The sequence below is a fragment of the Porites lutea genome, chromosome 4 (assembly GCF_958299795.1).
Source record: "Porites lutea chromosome 4, jaPorLute2.1, whole genome shotgun sequence".
Taxonomy (NCBI): domain Eukaryota; kingdom Metazoa; phylum Cnidaria; class Anthozoa; order Scleractinia; family Poritidae; genus Porites; species Porites lutea.
Genome location: NC_133204.1, coordinates 39,940,816 through 39,962,369, shown reverse-complemented (window position 1 = coordinate 39,962,369; position 21,554 = coordinate 39,940,816). Strand labels below are relative to the sequence as shown.

Below are 21,554 nucleotides of genomic sequence, written 5' to 3'. Positions count from 1 at the left end.
ATTTTTGCATCAGAGACATGTTTATTCATTGTCTTTGTTTGTGTCCTCTAAGATCGAAAGTGGCCTATTGGTGTCGTGAATTTAAAGGCACGACCTTCAAAATCAACTCATTAGAATCTCTGGTGCAAATATCATGCTCACAAGTTTGGTTCCCGGGTCCGAATAGTTACAGAGGTATTTTCTGGAGTGGTCAATTGATGTGTTTGCAGTTAGGTAAATCTAGAACTGGAGTGAACTGGGCCGTTTTCGAACAGCTTGTCGATCGTCAGGTCGATTTCGATTTAACCAAAATTTTCGCATTGAAATTCCTCAAACTTTCGGTAGTTTCTTGGCGTTGCAACCACCAAATGACGTAATACAAAATAATACTCGAGTTTGCGTTTATCTCTAGTCATAAGATTTTCATGTAAATAAAATGGCTGGAGGTGAAACACAAGAATGTTCAATATGTTTTGTAATATTTAAAACCTGGCTTGCCACGGTTGTCAATTTCTGGGTAAGGTTTTGCCTAGTCCCCAGGCCTCATTATTCTGCGCGGTCAATGCGTTTCGGGTCCACGTGTTAACCACAGATACGTCACCGAAATGCATTGATCGAGAAGGCCTGGGAAAACGCCGTGCAGAGACTTCGCAAGTTAAGGTGGCTCGATACAGTTTTCCAGGGCCAATACCTCCCAAGTTTGAGTATAAACTACGTCGCCATAAATAAAGTTTTGAAAAAATTGCCACCACAGTTGTATTAGATAAAGATGAAAATTTGTGATGATCAGGGTTGCAACGGCATCGGAGTTGTCATAGCAACGAAATGACGCTATTACCTATTTTACTTGCAACAGTATATCTCGGCACTAGGAACTGTTCTTCCAAAATCGTTCACGGGAACTTTTTCCTCCAATAGCGGCCTCGATGTTCGTGAAGTTTAAGCGAAATCTGTAAGAGCGTTATCGAGATATTTTGGGATGAAGTTTTTATGGTTAGAAACACAGTAAAAAATGGACAATATTTTTGTTTGGCCGTTATCTGTAAAAAATGAAGGGCTTTTGACATGCAATTTCACCTCATAGTAGTTTCAATCTTTTTAAAAACGTGTGTGAAAGATCATTTAGATAGCTCCAACCGATTGCTAGAAAGAAGGGTTTGATTAGCACTCTTGTTAGCGGTTTTGTAAACATTTTGGTCTTCTTTATCAAATTAGCGAATAATTTTTAAACCGCTCGATAGATTTTTTAAAAAAATTAAGATTCTTGAGATTAACCTTCCTTTTATATGACCTTTTAGTTTCAAGATTATTGATACATTGTAAGGCAGTAAAATAAGGGCTACAATTCGCTAATATTTTGGCTAAATTTTTTGTTTACAAGTGTGAGCCTCTCATTATTCAGGGTATTGTCTCCAAGTTTCATATTTTCGTGCACAACAATAGCTAGCAGTTTTGCATATGTCAAATGCATTGTTAGTTACTGCTGTTCACGTGAAAATGAAACTTGGAGACAATGCCTTGAATAATGAGAGGCTTTCTCTTGTAATGACGAGACTTCCAATAAATAAGTAGCGAATTGTAGCCGTTATTTTACTGCCTTACAATGTATCAATAATCTTGAAACTAAAAGGTCATATAAAAGGAAGGTTAATCTCAAGAATCTTAAATTTTTTAAAAAATCTATCGAGCAGTTTAAAAATTATTCGCTAATTTGATAAAGAAGACCAAAATGTTTACAAAACCGCTAACAAGAGCGCTTCGATACATACTAATCAAACCCTTCTTTCTAGCAATCGGTTGGAGCTATCTAAATGATCTTTCACACACGTTTTTAAAAAGATTGAAACTACTTCGAGGTGAAATTGCATGTCAAAAGCTCTTCATTTTTTACAGATAACGGCCAAACAACAATATTGTCCATTTTTTACTATGTTTCTAACCATAAAAACTTCATCCCAAAATATCTCGATAACGCTCTTACAGATTTCGCTTAAACTTCACAAACATCGAGGCCGCTATTGGAAGAAAAAGCTCCCGTGAACGGTTTTGGAAGAACAGTTCCTAGTGCCGAGATATACTGCTGCAAGTAAAATAGGTAATAGCTACATTTCGTTGCTATGACAACTCTGATAACGTTGCAACCCTGATCATAACAAATTATCATCTTTATCTAATACAACTGTGGTGGCAGTTTTTCCAAAACTTTATTTATGGCGACCTAGTTTATGCTCAAACTTGGGAGGTATTGACCCTGAAAAACTGTATCGAGCCACCTTAAGGTTATGGCTTTTTGAGAAACGTCGGCCAGGGAACTTCAAGGTGTTTGTTTGTTTTGCAAGTCAGTGAAAAGTCAGGGTTATTTTTCTACGTTTTCATGAACGTTTTAAAATGACGTTTTCATTCGCAGAATGATCGGCAGTTGATCAGGTCGATTGATACTCCAAATATTGTTAACGATACCCTTCTAAAGAAAAATTGAAAAGCGAGCTTTTAAATGCAACGGCGATGAGCATGGCAACACATGACGACTTTTTAATTTAAACGTAGACTATGTTCCCACTAGACTCAAGGGCAGCTCCTACGCCGGCACGAAAATCATACTGGATAGGACTTCTTTTAAACACAAGAACAGTAAGTTCGGCGCGATTCTGTTTCTGCCCGGGGGAGGGGTACTTCCTTATAAGAGACTAATGGGGATGTGCTGCTGGATGGGGTCGTATTTTCACGACTGTAATGGGGTCGAATTTTCAGTAGAGTTACTACTAATAGGGTCGCACATTTTTTTATTTTTGGGGGTAAGGCAGTTCTTCATATTTACGCTTAGCTAACGTACCAGAATGTTTGTACTGCAGATAAAAAGTAGTGTTCTTCGTTCAATCTAAAAAATGGATCAATTCATAAAAAGAGAAAGTTATTAAGTTGGAGTCGCGAAAATTACATATTTGCGCAAAAGTGACAAAGATGGGGTCTATAATTGGCCACAGAATAGACTTTAATGGGGTAGGGGCTCTGAGAGGCCAGCGGCACATACCCAGCAAACATTAACCAAGGTACCCCCATCCCCGGGGGGAGGTTTATGTAACGGAGAGAAGCTGCACCGCGCCGGGTTCTGTGTAACACTTTAGAGCAGTGTGAACAGGTATTCGATGGCCTGTTGGGAGACATTCGTTACGTAAGTGCTCTTTTAAAAGTGTCGAAATAAGAGTTCCCGAGCCTGATTCACAAAACATGTCAATAGTTTTTTGTTCAATGACCTCAATACATACCGCGGGGGGGAGTATCTCCAGCAGGGGAGACAAACTTTGGACAAGCTAGAAAGGTCACCCTAGGACACCTAGGGGTCCGGATGGATTTGATTGTACAGTGCCCAGGCCTCATTTGCTTGGCCGCGCTTTGTTCTGGCCCGGCCACTTCGGCGCGACGACTTTCGGCTTTTTTGGATTATGTCCTTCTAGTTGTCAGTCTACTGGGTTCGTTTCTCTAGCTGGGAAAGCTTCGTTGATTTCTATATCTGATGCTGTCCTATTTCTACGATCCTAGCATTATTGTTTACCGTTGGAGTTCGAATTTCGTGGAAAAAGTTGTGTTTTCATTGACCTTTATTTAGTATTTCCTACCAATTTTAGGATCGTATTCAACCTCGTCCCCAGGGCTTTTCCCTTAAAAAATGGGTGGGGCGGGAAAAGGCCCTGGCATCGGCTGGTCACGTGTCCCCTCGTACACCCTAAAATCCTGGGTGTAATAAATTAGCGCTATGTGAAAAGCTAAAATTATGCGTAACCTCACAGCGCGCGATCTTGGGCGGCCTTTTATATCTCTTGACGATTAACGAAAAGTTTTACAAGGTTTCCTTTTTGTCACAGATACTGGCTATGGTAATTTTTTGCTTTCCTCCGATTTCTATGAAGGGGGCAGCGAGCGGTAACATTTGTAAAACTTCCAAAGCGATGTAAATGACAAACAAGCTATCGTAAATGCGTAAAGTTTGTACTGGAAAAGTTCCTTTTTCGCGACTCTTTTGATATTTTATTTTATTTCTTGTGAAGTGGACCGCCGTACACAACCTAGTTCCATTCACCTTAACTCTCAGCCATATCATCATAGCGATACGCGTTGGTTTAGACTTATCTTGTATGACCTGTATTTTTAAAAAATTCAGTGACCTCTGCGAGACTTGACCGAAACCGGAAACCGCGCATGAAAAGTCTCTGGCACCCGGGGTATCAAACGACTGCTGGTAACAAAGAAAGACTTGGGTCCATTTAAAATTGACATAGCTGTAGTTGATTCCAATCGATCGGTCAATCTTCCCTTTAATATAAGGAAAATCCTTTGCACTTATCCTCGGAAGAGAAAAGATATAAGAGATCTTCAAATGTTTCAGATCGGCGACCTGTCATCGTTCCTGGATGGAGGGCTGACTTGCATCCAGCGCGGAGATTTGTTTGTTTCATGGTCGGGTTGTAGAGAAGACCAGACTCCATAAAGCATTTTGATGAACAATTCTATTTCAATTAAGTTCAATTTGTTTAAATTCACTGCAGATCCTAGAGGCAAAGGCCCGCATTTTTTTTTTTTGACATTGGACAAAGTCACTTTCCACTTGATGATCGTACAGTAATTCCACAGTCGCGATGAATTTCAGTCGAAGTACTACTCGATAACAGCTTGTCTCAACTCTGAAGCATTTGACATATTTTGTACGTGACAACGTAGAGCCGGTATGCCCTTTCATAAACTTGTAGGATTTGAATAATACGCAATTAAATGGTCTAAAGCTTTTGAATCGCACAGACGCGAAAATATTGCAAACAGTTCACGATATTATTATTTTCCATTGTTGCTCCGTTCCGCTTCTGTCAGCGCAAAACCAGCGGGTTGCATATAAATTAGCTTCTCAGGAATATTTAGGCTGTACACGTGACCAGCCGATGCCAGGGCCTTTTCCCGCCCCACCCATTTTTTAAGGGAAAAGCCCTGGGGACGAGGTTGGATCGTATTTTTACCCTACACAAACACTGTAATTTTACTGGAACCGTACTAGGTTCAAAATCTCAAGATTTTTGCCTCTTGGTTGTTCGCAAATTTGCATTCAACTTCTGTCACTCCTGGTTCGTAGTAACCCTTACTGTTCTGCGCGGCCAATGACCGAGAAGGCCTTGGAAGACGCCATACAGGGATAGGCAAAGAAAAACCTTAATACCGTCATGGAATGTAGTTGCGGCGTAATTATCTAACACAGGATTTATCTTAAAAAAAGAAAGTTGAGAGTAACACTTGTTTCCAATCTGGGCTTTAAGACAGATTCGATTGGCATGCATGTTTTGACCCTAATAACTGCCTGATAGAGAGTTTAATTTTTAAGCATACCAAATATCAGCTGAGCTTATGCTTATGTGAGGTTGGAAGCTACATGTACGATGATTGCTCTAATTTGCCAAGAAGGATCTACCTTTTGAAGCAATGGTCACCTTTCTATCATGCCGCCCGAAATGCTGAGTTATGTCGCCCGAAATCTTAATAAAGTGTATGCAATATATCTCGTTCTTTAAGCGACAAAGAGACGGAAAAAGAAGGATAAATGGACTACATATGTAACATATCTCGTTCTTTCAGCGACGATAAGACAGATAAGACGAAACAAGCGGATAAATGAGTAATCGTTCTTTAAGCCTTGATCAAACGAAACAAGCGCGATAAATGAGTAATAAATCTCGCTCTTTTAAAAGATTTGAGGAGACGAAACAAGCGCGATAAAGATGTTAGGGTGTTATTGAGCATGATCGGGCGACACTGATAACTAGGGTTTCGGGCAAGATGACTCTCGGGTGACTTGACCGTAAACCGTTTCCAGCAGAGCTCCTGACATCGTGTAAACATCACCTGGGGTCTTACATGCCGTAGAAACAATGACTCAAGTTGGATCGGGTAAAGACCAGCCAGCTAATAAAGTTCATCTTAGAAAGGTTTCCACTTTGTTGAGGTGTCAAATTTGAGAAAGCCAACATGGAAATCTCTAACTGATCAATGCCTGTCAAACTGGATGGAATTGCAGCTGGCTAAAGAAGGTTCATTTTCTTTAAGATAAGACTCAGAAAGATAGCATAAATAATGACAAAAATTGGTGGTGACACTAACTTTACATCTATTTCTAATGTTGAAGTTAAGATTGAATTGGAAGTTTGACAATTAGCTTGTGTTTGATCGTATTGAAGGTGGCTTCAGTTTGGTCTGGATCAATTTTTTGTGGCAGCTTAACATGAAGTTTATCCATACTTGGGACGTTCAGCAGTAGTTCACTCTAAAGAAGGAAAATAAAACGACAGTTACTAAAAGTTGATGGGTTTTTCTGGTCAAAACTAAGATTAAAGAAAAGAAAAAGCTTTGACATGAGGAACTAGGTAGTTCTAGAAGGCAACACAGTCACCTTTTTTATGATCCGAAAAGGCTACCTGTCATTACAGAGAGAAGGCAATAAATTACAGTCAAGGCAGGTCAAGCCTACCCCCCAAGATTCTATTAATGAATTGATTATTTGAAAAATGATGTTGTCAGTCATTTCAGTATCTTCTGTCAAATTCAAAGCGGAATTCCTGCATGCTTAATGAGCAGTGAATATTTTACAAGAACTTCTCTTTATTTGGTCAGATTGAAAATCTTTGAATGGATTAAGTTTCTTAGAAGACATTTATATCCAATTCAGGAAAACTGAGCGGGAAGAAATTTCAAAACTGCCTTGCGCGTGAATTCACGGCTCATAACACATGCAAGAATGCAGAGATCAATCTGAAATCTACAACTAGCAACAGATTCAACTTTCGAGTCATAAATGGATAATGGATTCTTGGGAGGTAGGCCTGACCTAACTTGACTGTAAGCAGACAATGTCACTTCTGTCTACATGACAATCCTGAGGGACTGTGAACTGTTTGAAGTAGGCTGGATATCAAACCAGCAGAGCTGCAAATAGCAGTTTTCTGTCTTAAGTTTGCCTATCTCTGACAAACTGGGCAGAATGAATATGAAAGACTTTTATCATTTTGAAGTAGAAAAATCAAAATTAATATAAGTAACATTACAAGTTCATCAGTTATTACCTCACCGACATCCAGTTGGCACTGAGAGGATGATACTACATTTGGCAACTCCACCTTCACAAGAACTCTTTTAGGTTTGGAATTCTCTGCTTCCTCAACTAAAATGTCATAGTTTGGTGTTGCTGGAACTTCTGAGAAGTTTGTAGATGACACTTCCTCGATTAAGCCTTTCTTTGGAGTTGCTGATTTTTCAAACAAATTCAATCCTGTGCTGCCTTCAGGCTGGCTCTCAGAAACTGTTATTGACGAAAGTTGCTTCAGTAATGACTCTGGGGTTTCAGACACTCCTGGCTTTTGTTGTTCTTGATTGGTAGGACTTATGCTTTGCTCTTTTCCATGTCGTAGGTATTTTCTCAGGGTCTTTGGATCACCTTTGAAGGTCTTTTTTGAGTTTCTATACTTTTTTGAAACTTGAATTCTTTTGGTGTTTTCTAAGTAATCCAATGCAACATGAACAAGTAGATTCTTACGATCCTTGCTTTTTGCAACACCTTTGGTGACAACAGGATTAACAATTATGTCCACTACTGAATATGTTGAATTCTGTTCTGTCTTCTCCTGAAGTTCACCTGCCATCACAGGAATAGGATCATTTTCCGATTTAGGGGCAGGCATTTGTTCCCAGCTGCAGATGTTTATAAACAGCTCATGTGTAATCACTGATGGAAGCTGAAAATATATTTCATTTGGCTGTCAGCTATCCTGCCCCACAGATGACACTAAATTCTGGTTAAGTCCATCTGCGAAACAATGCCAAAATCCTTTTTATGGGCCCCATCTGTGTACCAGGATTTGCAAGCCCTAGGATGTCACGGTAACGATCCTTTCCGGTACCGTGTCATTACCATGATCTTAAAATAACAGAACCGAAAAATAGTTTCCCGGTGACATGTCCTGGTATATTCAGACTGAGGTATCAAAACACGCGAATATAATATTTTTCCACTTTGATTCTTAACTAGTACAGCAATTCTTTATCACTCAGCTTGTGTATAAACGAAAACTTTAAAAAATGTTACCATTCTTCTATCGTCCACCATCTTCAATCATTCCCACCGTGCATTGCATGTTATTGATGACTCACGTATGAAAGATGTTTTATAGCTAGCAGCAGTGATTGTTATGGCTTCCAGTGCCAAGAAAAAATATATGACCAAAAAATTGTTACCAATAGTTTCCCATGATCTCTGGCACAGAACCGAAAAATTGTTAGCCATGGGATTTGAAATCCTAGGGCTTTGATTTGAGTATGCGCCATGATTGGCAATTACCACTTCTGGTAATTCGTTGAGTCCACTGGGGGCCCAGGACAAGGATTTTGGCACTGCCTCGCGCCTCGCAGACGTTAGTAACTGAGGTTAAATTACATCGGTAGTGCAGGCTAGCTGTCAGCAGGAGTTATAACAAATAAATGCATAAATTATACTTAAATGGAGGTCAAATTCATTGTTGATTTACAAGGAGAGCTTATAAATATTAAATATCAACTTAATATTAATTTGTCATTGATTTCTTTCTTGACCACCACATACACACGCTTTGGGATCTGACAGTCTTTATTTACAACAAAAACACTCAAATGCAAGTAAATTCACCTGAGAGAGCTGATTAAAATAAATACATAAAACATCAGTCAAATCATATAGAAGAATACAAACAACAGAAAGACAAGAAGAATGTCCGTAGCAGTGGCGGGATAGGCCTGCAAATTTGTATCTGCACTTTGCTTATAATCTCGCTTCAGTAATCTGCTTCCTTATGCTATAAACTGCGTGTATACCCGAGGAGTTATGCTATTAGAACTAAATTTACACCCTTTTTGCTATTTGATTGGTTACTTTAAAATCTTGTGACTATCAGCTATATTGTAGTATTTTTACATCCTAACTGTAAAAAGTGGTCTAGGTTTTTAACACGTATCAGTATCAATATCCACTTCATTGTTGGGGCTGTCAAGGGCGTGATTGTGTTAAAAGATATCAACTTACCTAATGCAATTTCAATCTTACCAATATTTCAAGTACACTGAACACGACACTTACCAATACAGTTATAACACAAAAACAAGGTTCCGGTGGCTTAAACATAGTAGAACCTTCCTTCAACGTCTTCTCCATGAATCTCTTATATGCTTCGGGATCTGATTCTACCAGATCATCGAGCATTTTCCACATGCTGTCCGCCTGATTTAAGAGACTTTCCGAACCACCCGTCTGTGCCGCCATTTTGATTTCTTAAAGTCGAGGAGGACTGGAGTATAGATGCGATACTCATGCCTCTCTCTAATGACCGCTGGCTTGCATCCGCTCAAACTTCCAAGAAACTCGAGCAGCCGGAAACTCGTGAAAATGAAGGTTGAGGGATTCTTGTGAAAATGGAAAAGGTGCCCGTTGTTTTGTAAGTGTTATACTAAGTTATAACTTAAAAACGTCATGGTAGTGAACGATTGCTTAACTTAAAGATGCGAAAGCCAAAATCACTCTGATAAATTTTACAATAAGCTTTACAACTGAATATCAGGACGTAACATGTCGATAATTCCGATAGTCGATAAAAATCGATCGTTGTCGATAAAAGTCGATACTAATTAATCGACAAATATCGGAAATCGATAAAAGTCGATCACAAACTTTCTTGTGATTATCGATTTTGATCGACTTTTGGTGTTAGAGTTCGATTTTCGATCGACTTTCGAAAGATAAAAAACGGTCATATGTAGAGCTATATATGTAAGTTTCAATGTTTTATTTTGCACTGTAACTAGAGCTTGACATGTTGATGTAGATAGAAATCGATAAAAGTCGATACAAATCGATGGCCAGCTCTGAGAACTTTGTGATTATCGACTTTTATCGACAAATTAAACTAATCAATCGTCAATTATCGAGCACTATCAACTTATCGACTAGCTTTCCGATGATCGATTTTGATCGACATGTTATTTCCTGTGAATATGGAATTGGTGTGCCCGGCGTAAAGCATTAATAAACTAAGTAAGCTAGAACTATAAAGCCATGCATATTAACATTCAGTTTGCTAAATTCTACTCATAGTGAAAGTGGTAAAATTGCGAAAAATATTTACAGCCGGTATGCCAATCTAAGCTGAACTATTTTAATGATATTAATATTTACTTATTTTGATTTCTCCCAGTCATTACTTTATATTTTATTTTGTTTTGAAAATTCTCTTACTGTCTTATTGCACTCTCTTTCCATTCTTTTTTATCTAAAGTATGATCTGTGATCAAACTCACCAAAAACATTAATGAAAAAAGAAATGCATTTCATTCAAACAAAATTTAACAGAGTGGGTGAGAATTGCCATCTTATTCTGGGCTTGAAAATAGTCTTGTCGGCTAGTCCAGGACAAGTAGATCATCTTGCTGGGCAAGTACCGTAAAATTCCGAAAATAAACCCAGGGGCCTATATTTTTCAAAGGCCCTTTTTGAGGGGCTTATTTATGGAGGGAAACTTACGTTTCATAATTGATTGGGTTAGCTTATAGTTGTAAGGAAATTTCCCGTTTTTGCTTTGTTTTACTTTGAATTTTGGGCAAATCCCAAGTACAAGCCCAGGGGGCTTATATTCAGAGGGGCAATTTTACGGAGGGTTTTTTGTGTTACATGTTTGGGGGGCATACTATATTTGGGGAGGCTTGTATATGGAGGGGCTTATTTTCAGAATTTTACAGTAACTTCTGAAGCTTACTTGCCCTATGGCCAGGGTTCAGGCAAGTTATTCTCTAACTAAATCATTAACTAAGACAAGCAAGAAGTGGTTCCAGGCAAGCAAAATGTGAGAGCTGCCTACCCAAAGGACAAGCTGGAATTCAAGTTTGTTTTGAGCCCTATTAAAAAAACAAAAATCTGTTGAAAATCATGACCAGGCTGCTGGGCCATGGGCCCACTTTTAGCAAAACCCCTAGAGAGAATAACGGAAATTGAGCCCACTTAATGATTTGACAAAACTCAAAACTTTTTTAACACATTTACTCCCAAGCTGATGACATTTTGCAAACATCTGGTCATCACACAATTCAGTCAGAGAATATCTCACGTATTTTTTTTTATCTTTCTCTTGTTTTAAGCCAAACGCTTTTGCTTCCATCTGATGTAAACAGATAATTGGGCTGTAGCCTTGTTAAGGGGTAGAAATGAAGAAATTTTTTGAAAAAGCCAAACTTGAGTATAAGTTCAAAAAGGCTGGTGAGGGACATACCTTGGAAGGTGGATCATCATCGTCCTCATCATCAACACAACAGGCTTCTACTTCACAAACACCAGCCTCTAGAACTGTACCAAGCTCAGATGCACAAAGAGCGGGCCAGGTGAGTATGGACATTGAATACTTTTGATCAATGCTCTAATGAATCCTGCGCCTCACGTCATGAAAAATTGTGAGTTGCAGTTGCAGTTGCAGATCAGTGTACTATGCTAGTCCAAAAACCCATGATTTTACTGGAGTATATGTAAGGAAAAGTTTCTGTTTATTTGTTCAGAAATAGCTTACTTCTGAAATTTTATTATAGCAGAGTTGAGAGATGGTATTGCTCTCTTGACTTAAGGAAGGTTTTGATTACAGATTTAAAGTAACAAACGAGATAGTCTTTCAAATCATCTTCAGACTGCTCAATCAGTAGATGCATGAGCCATGAGCAAAACATGCGACAGTATTACAAACAGTGTGTTCCCACATGGGTGTAAGGGGTAGATTGTTATGTATGAATGAGGTGTAGAGGCAGCTGTTGACCTTTTCTGTGTGTGTTACAGGTCAAAATTATATTCAGGTTAAAATGTTTTAACCCAGGTCAATTTTCTTTGTCTCTTAGCCCTTCAGGCTGATTCATGAATAATTAGGCCTAGGCAACAAAGAAAACAGAGAATCAATCTGGGTGAAAAAATTTTAGCCTGAAGATAATTTTGCCTTGTAACATAAGTTTCTTTCTCTTCTTTTATAGATATCTCTATAATGTCACAGTTTGTTATGTACATTAAGGAGCTTCAAAGTTATAATAGTTATTATTTTTTTCACTAATAGGCTGCCTTAGAGAGATTTTCTAGTTATGAAAAAAATGCAGTGAGACGTCCAAAGTCCACAACAGCAACATGGAAAAGCAGAGAGTCAGCAACAGCAGCATCACAAGGATCAAGCTCTGGTGATGCTCTGGACCTTGCTAAGTTAAAGAGAGAAGGTGATTTACTGAAAGAAATGCTCTTTGATCAATCCTTGAATTATACAATATTGTAATGTGATTAATATATATATTTAATTATATTATTGATTTAGAAAAATTAATGTGTTTATTGTAAATTAGGATATTGTTTATAAAATGGTGTTATGTTTGTTTTACATGTTTGTTGTAGTAGTTGTTTTGCTTTGTTTTTCCCTTGTAAAAAGTAACTAGTCTTCTTTAGCTGCCATTTGGTTGGGTGGGTAGTTTCTGTCTATCATTTAGAGATCAATACTTTTAATATTGTCAGGACATGAAGTTATATTCAATGGTAATTCATAAACTATTTTGTGTCTCTCTCCACTGGCAGACTGCACAGTTTAGATACTCAGGGCCAAGTTGTTCGTAAGGTAGTTAATGCTATCCACCGGATAAATCTCTATCCAGTGGATAACATAATATTGGTTTCCTTTTTTGTACTACTACATGAGAAATTTCTGTAATTTGATTGGCTTAGAGCAGTGGTATTTCAGCTTAATTTGAAATACCTACATGTGAAAATTACAAACCTTTTGCGGGTAGTAGTATAAACAAATAATAGCATGATTTGTTCGTAATATTTGGCATAAATACCACTCGTGATATTTCAAAATTGTCACAAATTTCACTCGCCTAACGGCTCGTGAAATTACATATAACAAATTCGAAATATCACTCGTGGTATTCATGCCAAATATCACTACAAATCATGCTATCACCTGAGCTAATACTTATCTGCCTGGTAGTGATTTATCTGGTGGATAGCGCTATTCAAGGTTTTAACAACCAAGGCCAGGGTTATGCTGTGACAAATGTTTCATGCAAATTTTAGTGAGACATGAGATGTTAATCGATGGAGCTACCCAAGCAAGAAAACCAGTTAATGTACCTCAGTCTGCAGCTGAGGTGAGACATTGTTATGATTACATGTAATTTCCCTGGATGTGGATTATTAATTTTCTGGCTCTGAGTCAGGGCTGAAGGTGAACGTCTAACCTTTCAAGATCACCATTTCAGTCAGACAAACCAGAAAAGTTCTCAGGCATATTGACTTTCAATAATATTATTTCTTTAAGTACCATTTAAATCCTTAGCTTCAAAATGATAACCTGTGAACAGAATTTTAGTAGCCCAGTCATCATATCCAACTACTAGAAGGATTTTGTTGGACATAGGGCATGTTTTAGACAATGAGCGAAGGATGGCTGTTATATGCAGCCCTACATGTATTTATTACTACCTCACATTATTAGTAGCTTTTGGGCCCCAGCTTTTTATGTGAAATAAAATGCTATGTCAAGATTTGGTGTAGCTAGTTAGTGGGTCCTCATCTGAGGAGTCAGTTAGGAATCACTTACCAAAGTCATCGACCCTGAACTTGATTTCTACCTACAGCCAACTGAAGTTGATTGTTCAACTGTGCAAGCTCATGAAGGAGTCTACTTCAGTTGTCCTCTTTGTCCAGCCTCAACTTTACAAAGTGAAATGGATAAACATCTGGCACAGTGTCTTGAGAAGGTAAATATATGTACTTAAAATGTAGGTTAAGAGCTAAAGTTTTTTTGTGATTTTGTGGGGAAGTAAGATTTGCAAGTGAGAGAATACATTCTCTTATTATAATAGCTCTTGCAATGTAGCGACATTTTGATGTCATTGAATAAGATTGATATATTTTTGATGAACACATTATGTAGTATGTCATACAAATTCATAATGATAATAATAATTGACCATAAAAACTACTGTAGATTGTTTTACTGTGCATTAAATTATTTTACTATGTTGTAGTTGTTGTGCTCATAATTGAAGGAGTCCTTTTTCTGAATAGTAATACTATGTGTATTAATTTCAGCATTACAAGGAAGAAGCTTTGTCAACCTCGTGCTCAATGATCTATTCACTTAATAAAGACAAGGACAAAGTGAAGGCTTGTGTTGACATACTTTGTAGGTAAGAAAGAATGTAAAGCAATCATCTCATAAAGTATTCCTTAACTTTTTCATAGCCAATAGTAATCAACGTGGTTAAAATACCGGAAGTTACATGTAGTTCAACTGCATTCAAGTATATTTTATATGAAGGTTAACATGTAGGAAGCCTTGGTTGTTTCATTGCATATTTTCTTTAGACAAGACAATTTACTTTGCAATTTCTCTCATATATCTGGGACACAAAAAAAACTTAAGGTAACCAGCAACATACTGGTGATAAATATAATGGCCGTATTTTAATACAACTTACTACTATGTCATTACCATGCAGCATACATGTACTTCTACACTGCTTTACTGCTTAAATCTGGTACATGTAAATCCATGCAAACATGCTGTATAGTATGCATGCCGGTAGTAGCTAACCTACATGCAGATGTCTGCTCTTTCCTTTGAGCCCAAGGAACAAAGGAAATACACTGTAGGAGACATCTTCACCAAGGTAACTAAGCAGCAGCTTAATAATACATTAGGTCTAATAATTACTTTTACTGAATATGTTTTGTAATCTTGTTATTTTGAATAGGTACCTTGATAATATCTGCAAAAACCCTGATGAAGAAAAGTTTCAGAAAGTAAAGCAAAGCAACAAAGTTTTTCAGGTGAGATTTTCACTCAGAATATCCAAGATCTAGAAATTTACTGGTTGAAAAAGGAAACAAGACAACGTGCTGTAGCAACAAAGTAAGCAAACTATGATGGGTGTAGGTACCAGCATGTGTACTCATCTCTGATACTTTGCAGAATGACAATGTATATTAAAATCTGACATACTTAATTCATTGCTCAAGAAATCATTACTCGATCATGGCCTACTTGTGTAGCACTCAACATTGTCCCTCTGTTAGTTGCATTTCTTGTGTGAATTTGTTAGTTCATTTTATTCTTTAATGCAGGAGCGTGTGATGCCCATCAAAGGAGCCATACCATTTCTTCTTGCCTGTGGATTTGAAGATAAAGTTCTTCCTGTTGAAGGTATACACTTGTTGTGGTACCCAAAGAAACAGTTTCAGTTGTGTGCAGTCAGTCTGAGAAAGAGGCACTTAAACTTTTGAGGAATTAAGCTTAAGACTTCCTGCATGCAATTTGATCTAGAGTAGCAGGTCACTGAATGAACTTCAGTGATGAAGAGGAATGTTTCCTGCACATTTTAGTTATTGTTCTTACAGTGAATTGCTTGTTTGTTTTACTTTTGTTTGGATGTGTTTTTTTTTCGGTATTTTTTTTCTCTGTTAAGATGTATGTGCTCTTCAATAAATATTGAAAACTTAGCTAATCTGTGATAAGTGCATCCATGTTTTGATCCTTCCAAGTCTGTGTTTGTGCTTAGGAATGATTTAGAGTGATCTTTCCAAGTACAGTGCAGGGACTGTTTAAACCAGATGGTAGTAATGATAACATTGATTTTATTTTTCTTAATATCTTTGGGATTCTTTCTATTTTGCTAGAGTTGATGCTCCATTTTAAGTTTTTACTGCCAATGAATGTCTGTTACCCAAAGGGCAGTGCTGCTATGGTTCATTTATGTATGTATGTTTTTTTTTTAGCAAGATTTTTTTACTTTTCTCATATTTACCCACCAGACTCTGAAGACAGATTCTTTGTATTAGCCAAGGAGAAATGCTCTGATAGCGAACATCTGAAAATGTTCAAGGAAGTTTTACTTTCTAGTGAAGCTTTGAAGCCCAAGCTTGATCGATGCTTAAAGGTTTGTCATTGCCTCGTACTTAGGCATATATGTATGCTGCATGTATTGGTGTATTGCGGTGCAGACCAGTGGATCACCCGATTTATAGGCCAATCTTATTTACATTTTTGCCTCATTAGCATGAACCTTTCATTTTCTGATTAAGCTATTAAAAAAAACTCTCCGAACAGAAAAAAGGCATTACAATTTCAGTTGTTTGTGAAAATTTGAGCCCGATATACCGAATAGTTTCAGAGAAATTATCTTTGAAAAAGCTCAAAAGTTTTAAAAAATGTATGAGCTCATTAACGTTTTTGCTACCCAGCAATTTTGCAATTTTCAGTGGCGGCAATTTCCTTTGTTATTGCTTGCAAAGAGTTAAACATTACACAAGTTGTTCCAATTAACCAACTCTTTCAACTTTTGAATTAAATTTGTGTATAATGTTATATTGGCGCAGTCTATGAGTTAACTCGTATACAAATAAGCAACAATGTCAATAGGCTCGATTTCCGCCAGGTCCGGATGAGTGCGGGCTCATTTTCCCGAACAGCGGCTGGCAATCGAGCCTACAATGTCAACTATAACGTCAGTAAAGAAGTAAAGAATCGCCTATAGAATCTGTAGAACTAGTTTCATGGGGGAGGGGGAAGTGGGGGAACTGTCATATACAGGTTGCATAGGTTTGTTCTACTGTGAAGAGAGGGCAGTCTGGGGTATGGTATGGAAATTAAAAGGTGCACCTGCTGGCAAACTTAACAGTTTAAATGTTGTTTGTAACAACGATTTTTTAGGTGTACAAACCTTCAAGTCATGCCAGCCATTTTGAAGTTCCCAGTGATTTCTTTAATAAGACTGCTGATGAAGTTAAAAGAGAACAACTTTCAAGGTATCACATTTTCTAATCTTTCTTTTTTTTTCTTCTGAGGTGTATGCTAATTAGTTACCATTGAAATCATGCTGTGGGGGGAGGGGTAGTGATGAATGAGTATCGTGCCCAGGGGTGGGAGGGATAACTCTAGAAACCAACAAAGGCCTGCCTGGATCGTGGCTCTGACTTCCAAGGAGGACTTGTTTCAAATTATTATCCTCACCGCCTGCTTCCTATCACACGTTATATCACAGCGCGTGATAATAATTTGTGTGGCCTATTACATTTGTTTCTGCGCTGGTTGGTCTTCATTGAGCTGATGTATAACCAAAATCAACTGAAAGGAACGAGGAGAGTGGTATTTCGTCAATAAGTTACCCATGTGATTCGGAAAAAAAAAACTTAAAGTTCTCCGAACACAGGAGTCGAACTATGACCTCCTGGTTTCTAGTCCAGATGCTCTACCACTGAGCTATAGGAGACTAAGGGGAACTATGTCCTTCAGCGTAGATTTATTTAACAATATGCTGCATCTGCAAGGACTGAAATGTCGATAGGCGGCATATGAGCAAATGGCATTGATATAAATGTGAGCCAGGGTGAATTTTAAGCCTGAATAACCTGAATATACGAATGATGCTTCTTCAGTTAGTTACAAAGGCGACTCGGCAAGAATTAAAATCGCCCATGTTTTGCCAACAGTATTCGACCTATAAAGACCTTTGGCCACTTTTGTCAATTTTCTACCAATAAACAAAGTCTGAGTAAGAACCAATCATATATACTTGTGACTGTAATCATGTATAGGAAAATCAGTGAGTGACACGAGCTGTTTTTAGTTTACGAGAATTCTCTCTATAAAATTGATTTTCTTTCTTTTTTTTACCAGAACTGAGGAAATTGAACGCAGCAGTCAGCTTAGAACCCGAGCAATGCGTGAGGCCGAAAAGCGCCCTTCCAAGACATACCGTTTTACCTTGATACGGGTTCGATTTCCCGACGGTTATATTCTTCAAGGTACATGCAAATATACTGCATGTAAATCCACTCGTTTTTACACGTTCTAGTTTTCAACATGATGTGGATCAACGACAACAAACATAAATGCTTCTTACTGTTTTCTTTTTGGTAGGTACGTTTTATTCCCGCGAAAAACTTCGGGATGTGTTCGAGTTTGTGCGCCAGTCACTCGTGTCCGACTGGCAACCGTTTGTATTGTCGGAAGCCACTGGACAGCTTACAGATGAAAATGCAATACTTATGGACCTTGGTTTGGTAAGTAGTTGAGTTAAAATGTTGGCTTTGATCAGATAATAGAGATTCGAGCTGCTCAAGAATCGAAGCTTTGGAATCGAGATTCGATTTTGAATGTGCTGGCAACTAAAGAAATAGCCCGTGAAAACAGCAGACATTTCGCGACGTCACCATTAGTTTCCCCGGGATTTTAAAGCGAATAAACCTTTGCTCATTAGGGCGCATTATTTTTTACTACAGGTACCTGCCGCTCTGGTGAATTTTAAATGGGATCCAAATGTTATGAGAGACATTGTAGCAGCTCAAGGACAAGTGGACGAAAACGTCGTCTTAAAACCTGAACTACTACACTTAGTACAAGAACTAAGCTAAACTACCAATGTGGAAATTTAAAGAATTATATTAGGGTACGGTTCTTTGCGAAACGGACGCTGTAAATCCGCAGCGTGGTGTAATTCATGTCGGAGGTTTCTGTGTTTTTAAACTGAAGAAGCTGTGTCACGAAATTTATCAAAACTGAGACGATGGGAACTGCCAGCAAATGGAGACTACGACGGGTAAATGCCTAATTTCACGTTTTATGAAGGACGTAAACAAGCGACCGCTAATTTTTCTTTCTCTTCTGAACTTGAATATGATTCTTAGGAGTTCGACTCAAAAAGAGTTCGCTTGTATTTGACAAAGTAAATGAGTTGGAGTAATCGCGATAGAGATTAAAAGAACGCAAATTCACTTTTTAAGCGACGTTTTCGAGGCCGTCGCCGTCATGGTCCTGTTTGTCAAGTTCCATAGCGAATAAGGACGTGTTATTGACATTATTAACAATACTAGAGAGCTTAAGCAACACGGGCGGCAAAGGCTACGAAAACGTCAATTAAAAAGTGAAGTCGCGCTGCTTCAAATTTTATCGCGCTTATTCCACCTCGTTCAATTCATCAAATGTTGGCAATTTTTTCTGGAGTTGCAAAAAGAAAAAGAAATCCGTCGTTGTCTTTTGTTCGAGTCCACCATAAAACGTGAAAATAGGCTTTTTCACGTCGTAGTTGTGCAGTGACGGAAAAGAAATGTACAAAAAAGGGTGATGCACGTGCAAAGTTGTTGTTTTGCCAATAGGCCATTGGCACGATGGCATCATTTTACTACTACTACCAGAATCCTTCTGGGTATTGCTTTCTTGTGCAAATTAAGGCTTTTGTTATTCAAACCTTACTGAGACTACCAAATTTAAATATGAAAGGAAAAACGAAATGTATTCTGGTCTTAGTAGTAAAAAGACGTCATCGTGCAAATGGCGTATAGGGAGTTTAAGCAGCGTAAAACGAAAGTGAGCCTTTTTCTCTTTTAACATGCCTTAACGCTATCAAATTTGTATTGCTAAATGTCTTAACTCTTAAAGAGACGATCTGCCTAAAAGTCTGTTCAAAAATCACGGCTCAAAAGTGCAAAAATTCCACTTCCGGTTGACGTGCGTTGCTCAAAAACGTCCCTGCTTAAACTCCCTAATCTAAACCTATTGCTTTTTGCCGTTCTCGTTGACGTCGCTGTTGTCGTTGCTTAAGATCCCTATTAAATGAAGTGAAACAGCCGTGACACGGCCCGTTTAATGCCAGTGACCTTTGCATAAGTACTCAGCCTCGTTCCCAGGGACGCGGTTGATGCTTAAGCCAGGCCGTGAAATTGGTCAAAAGACTTCAAAATGGAGGTGAAGACTTTCATCTGACACCGATATCCAGTCACAGAGGTATAGACTGACTTGGGGATCTCTGAATTTTAGATGGCTAAAGTGAAACTTTCTTTTTAAAGTGAAACTTTTAAAAGAAACAAAGAGGATGAAACAATAACTTTTGCTGTAGGCAAAGAATCTAAAATAAATCATACATGAACTGCGTGCAGATGTAAATTTCTTTCAGTGGAACCTTTAACCTTACAATTGCCCTTTTCCCAAAGCTGTCACCGTGACATCGCCGCCAGTTTTTTTTTTTTTTTTTTTTAACTGATTGGGCCTAAAATCTTAGCTCTTATTTACAATAACAGCAACAAAATTGTCAGGGTAAACGGGCCTTATGAAATCTTGCTTCATACTGTGATGTTCTTTTGTTGCTTACAAAGAACTACAAAAAACGACAAAAATGTACCACCGAAGAAAGACGCACGTGCGAAGCATTGTTTCGCTGATCAATCCTATTTAATTCAGTTATTCATTTTGCAGTATAGGTGGTTTTCACGTTACGTCATCGCCGCCATGCTAGTGGACGGTAAACAAAAGATTGCTCATTAGATCGTTTTGTTTGTCCACCAGCATTTGTTCATTTCACCATTGTTATTTGTGTCTCCTGAGATTGGATGAAAACCACCTATTATGGGACATTTACACATACTGTATTGCAAGTAGTTTTTCTGTCCTTTCTGCTCAAAGTCGATGTGCTTTAACATCTCTCAACGCGCATGTTCTGAGTGTATGTTTTGGTAAGTTTTGCAGTTCTCACCACTGAATTTGTCTTCTTTACTGCAGTCATTTTGTGATCTGGCTTTGCAAATACGGTAACTTTGCACTGGGAAGCGGAAAATTTAAAACGGTTACTGGTTTGTATCCATCCCAGCTGCCTCAGGGCATTTGTATCCAGCACTTTAAACGAGTGAAGCAAAGTCCTGTCATGTCTTTGTTCACTGGAACTTTAGGTGGTTTTCCGAAGAGCGACATGTGGACAGCCATGACAGTTTTATCTTCGGCTACTTTCACACCTGTCGAACGATTTGACCGGGCACTTAATTCAAACGGAACCGTTCGATATTTTCACTCTAATTACACGGAAATGATGAACCAGGTTGAATTTGAACTTTTTCAGGGAACTTTACCATCCGCCCATGCGCAGTGCGCCACTTGAGCAAATCCTAGTTGTATCCATGCAACCACGGCTTTTCTGTACAAAACGGCCTGTCAAATTTTCGATCGTAAAGGCTAAAAGTTTGACCTCGATTTTGGCGTTCGAATTTTTGAACGGCTAGGCTCCCAAATGTTTGTACAGTTAGCGAGATAAGGGAATATCCAAAAGCACGAAATTTTAACCGGTCAAAAACTTCGTCCGTTGCGGAGTGGCGTTACCTTCGTGGATTTTTCAGCTTTACCGCTTTAATAGACCTATTCGGCTAACTAAATGTTGTACCCAATTCAGACCCTTTGGGGATAAAACGTTTTGTTTCAGGAATTTCCATATCACTTAAATGTGAATGCAACATTATAATGCAAATACAGTACACAAAGAATCTTGACCCCGGGAGATTTGAATTGGGTACAACATTGAGTTAGCCGAATAGGTCTATTCAAAATGAATACGTGTTTCCCGTCAACTTAATTGCGTCTGCGCGTAACAACAAAGTGTTAAGGCCCCTGTCAACCTCGTCCCCAAGGGGCCCTTTTGTCATGCGCTACTGAAGTCCCTATCCCTGTCGCTGAATAAAAGGA

The 21,554-nt window shown here is 38.3% G+C and overlaps 2 protein-coding genes across 2 annotated transcripts; one reads left to right on the top strand and one right to left on the bottom strand.

The window, feature by feature from the left end:
• Nucleotides 1–5,815: 5,815 nt before the first annotated feature.
• Nucleotides 5,816–9,306, bottom strand: LOC140935701 (PIH1 domain-containing protein 2-like). Its single transcript, XM_073385272.1, has 3 exons — nucleotides 9,119–9,306; nucleotides 7,077–7,745; nucleotides 5,816–6,280 (listed from the first exon to the last, which is right to left on the bottom strand). The coding sequence occupies exons 1-3, from the start codon at nucleotides 9,299–9,301 to the stop codon at nucleotides 6,143–6,145; spliced, it is 990 nt and encodes a 329-aa protein (XP_073241373.1). The 5' UTR covers nucleotides 9,302–9,306; the 3' UTR covers nucleotides 5,816–6,142.
• A 73-nt stretch (nucleotides 9,307–9,379) lies between these two features.
• LOC140933558 (UBX domain-containing protein 6-like) lies at nucleotides 9,380–19,979 on the top strand. Its single transcript, XM_073383161.1, has 13 exons — nucleotides 9,380–9,473; nucleotides 11,167–11,406; nucleotides 12,117–12,270; nucleotides 13,121–13,194; nucleotides 13,684–13,806; nucleotides 14,141–14,238; nucleotides 14,806–14,881; nucleotides 15,176–15,254; nucleotides 15,863–15,987; nucleotides 16,761–16,855; nucleotides 17,727–17,854; nucleotides 17,970–18,112; nucleotides 18,332–19,979. The coding sequence occupies exons 2-13, from the start codon at nucleotides 11,233–11,235 to the stop codon at nucleotides 18,461–18,463; spliced, it is 1,401 nt and encodes a 466-aa protein (XP_073239262.1). The 5' UTR covers nucleotides 9,380–9,473; nucleotides 11,167–11,232; the 3' UTR covers nucleotides 18,464–19,979.
• The last annotated feature ends 1,575 nt before the right edge of the window (nucleotides 19,980–21,554 follow it).

Bases quoted from the DNA above. Each gene is read 5' to 3' on its own strand.
- LOC140933558 (XM_073383161.1), top strand. From the start codon at position 11,233: ATGAAGAAATTTTTTGAAAAAGCCAAACTTGAGTATAAGTTCAAAAAG. The intron at 11,407-12,116 runs GTGAGTATGGAC...TTTCACTAATAG, and splicing joins ATGCACAAAGAGCGGGCCAG to GCTGCCTTAGAGAGATTTTC. The intron at 13,807-14,140 runs GTAAATATATGT...TATTAATTTCAG, and splicing joins TGGCACAGTGTCTTGAGAAG to CATTACAAGGAAGAAGCTTT.
- LOC140935701 (XM_073385272.1), bottom strand. From the start codon at position 9,301: ATGGCGGCACAGACGGGTGGTTCGGAAAGTCTCTTAAATCAGGCGGAC. The intron at 7,746-9,118 runs GTAAGTGTCGTG...ATATATTTTCAG, and splicing joins TTTGTGTTATAACTGTATTG to CTTCCATCAGTGATTACACA. The intron at 6,281-7,076 runs GTAATAACTGAT...TTCCTTCTTTAG, and splicing joins GCCAACTGGATGTCGGTGAG to AGTGAACTACTGCTGAACGT.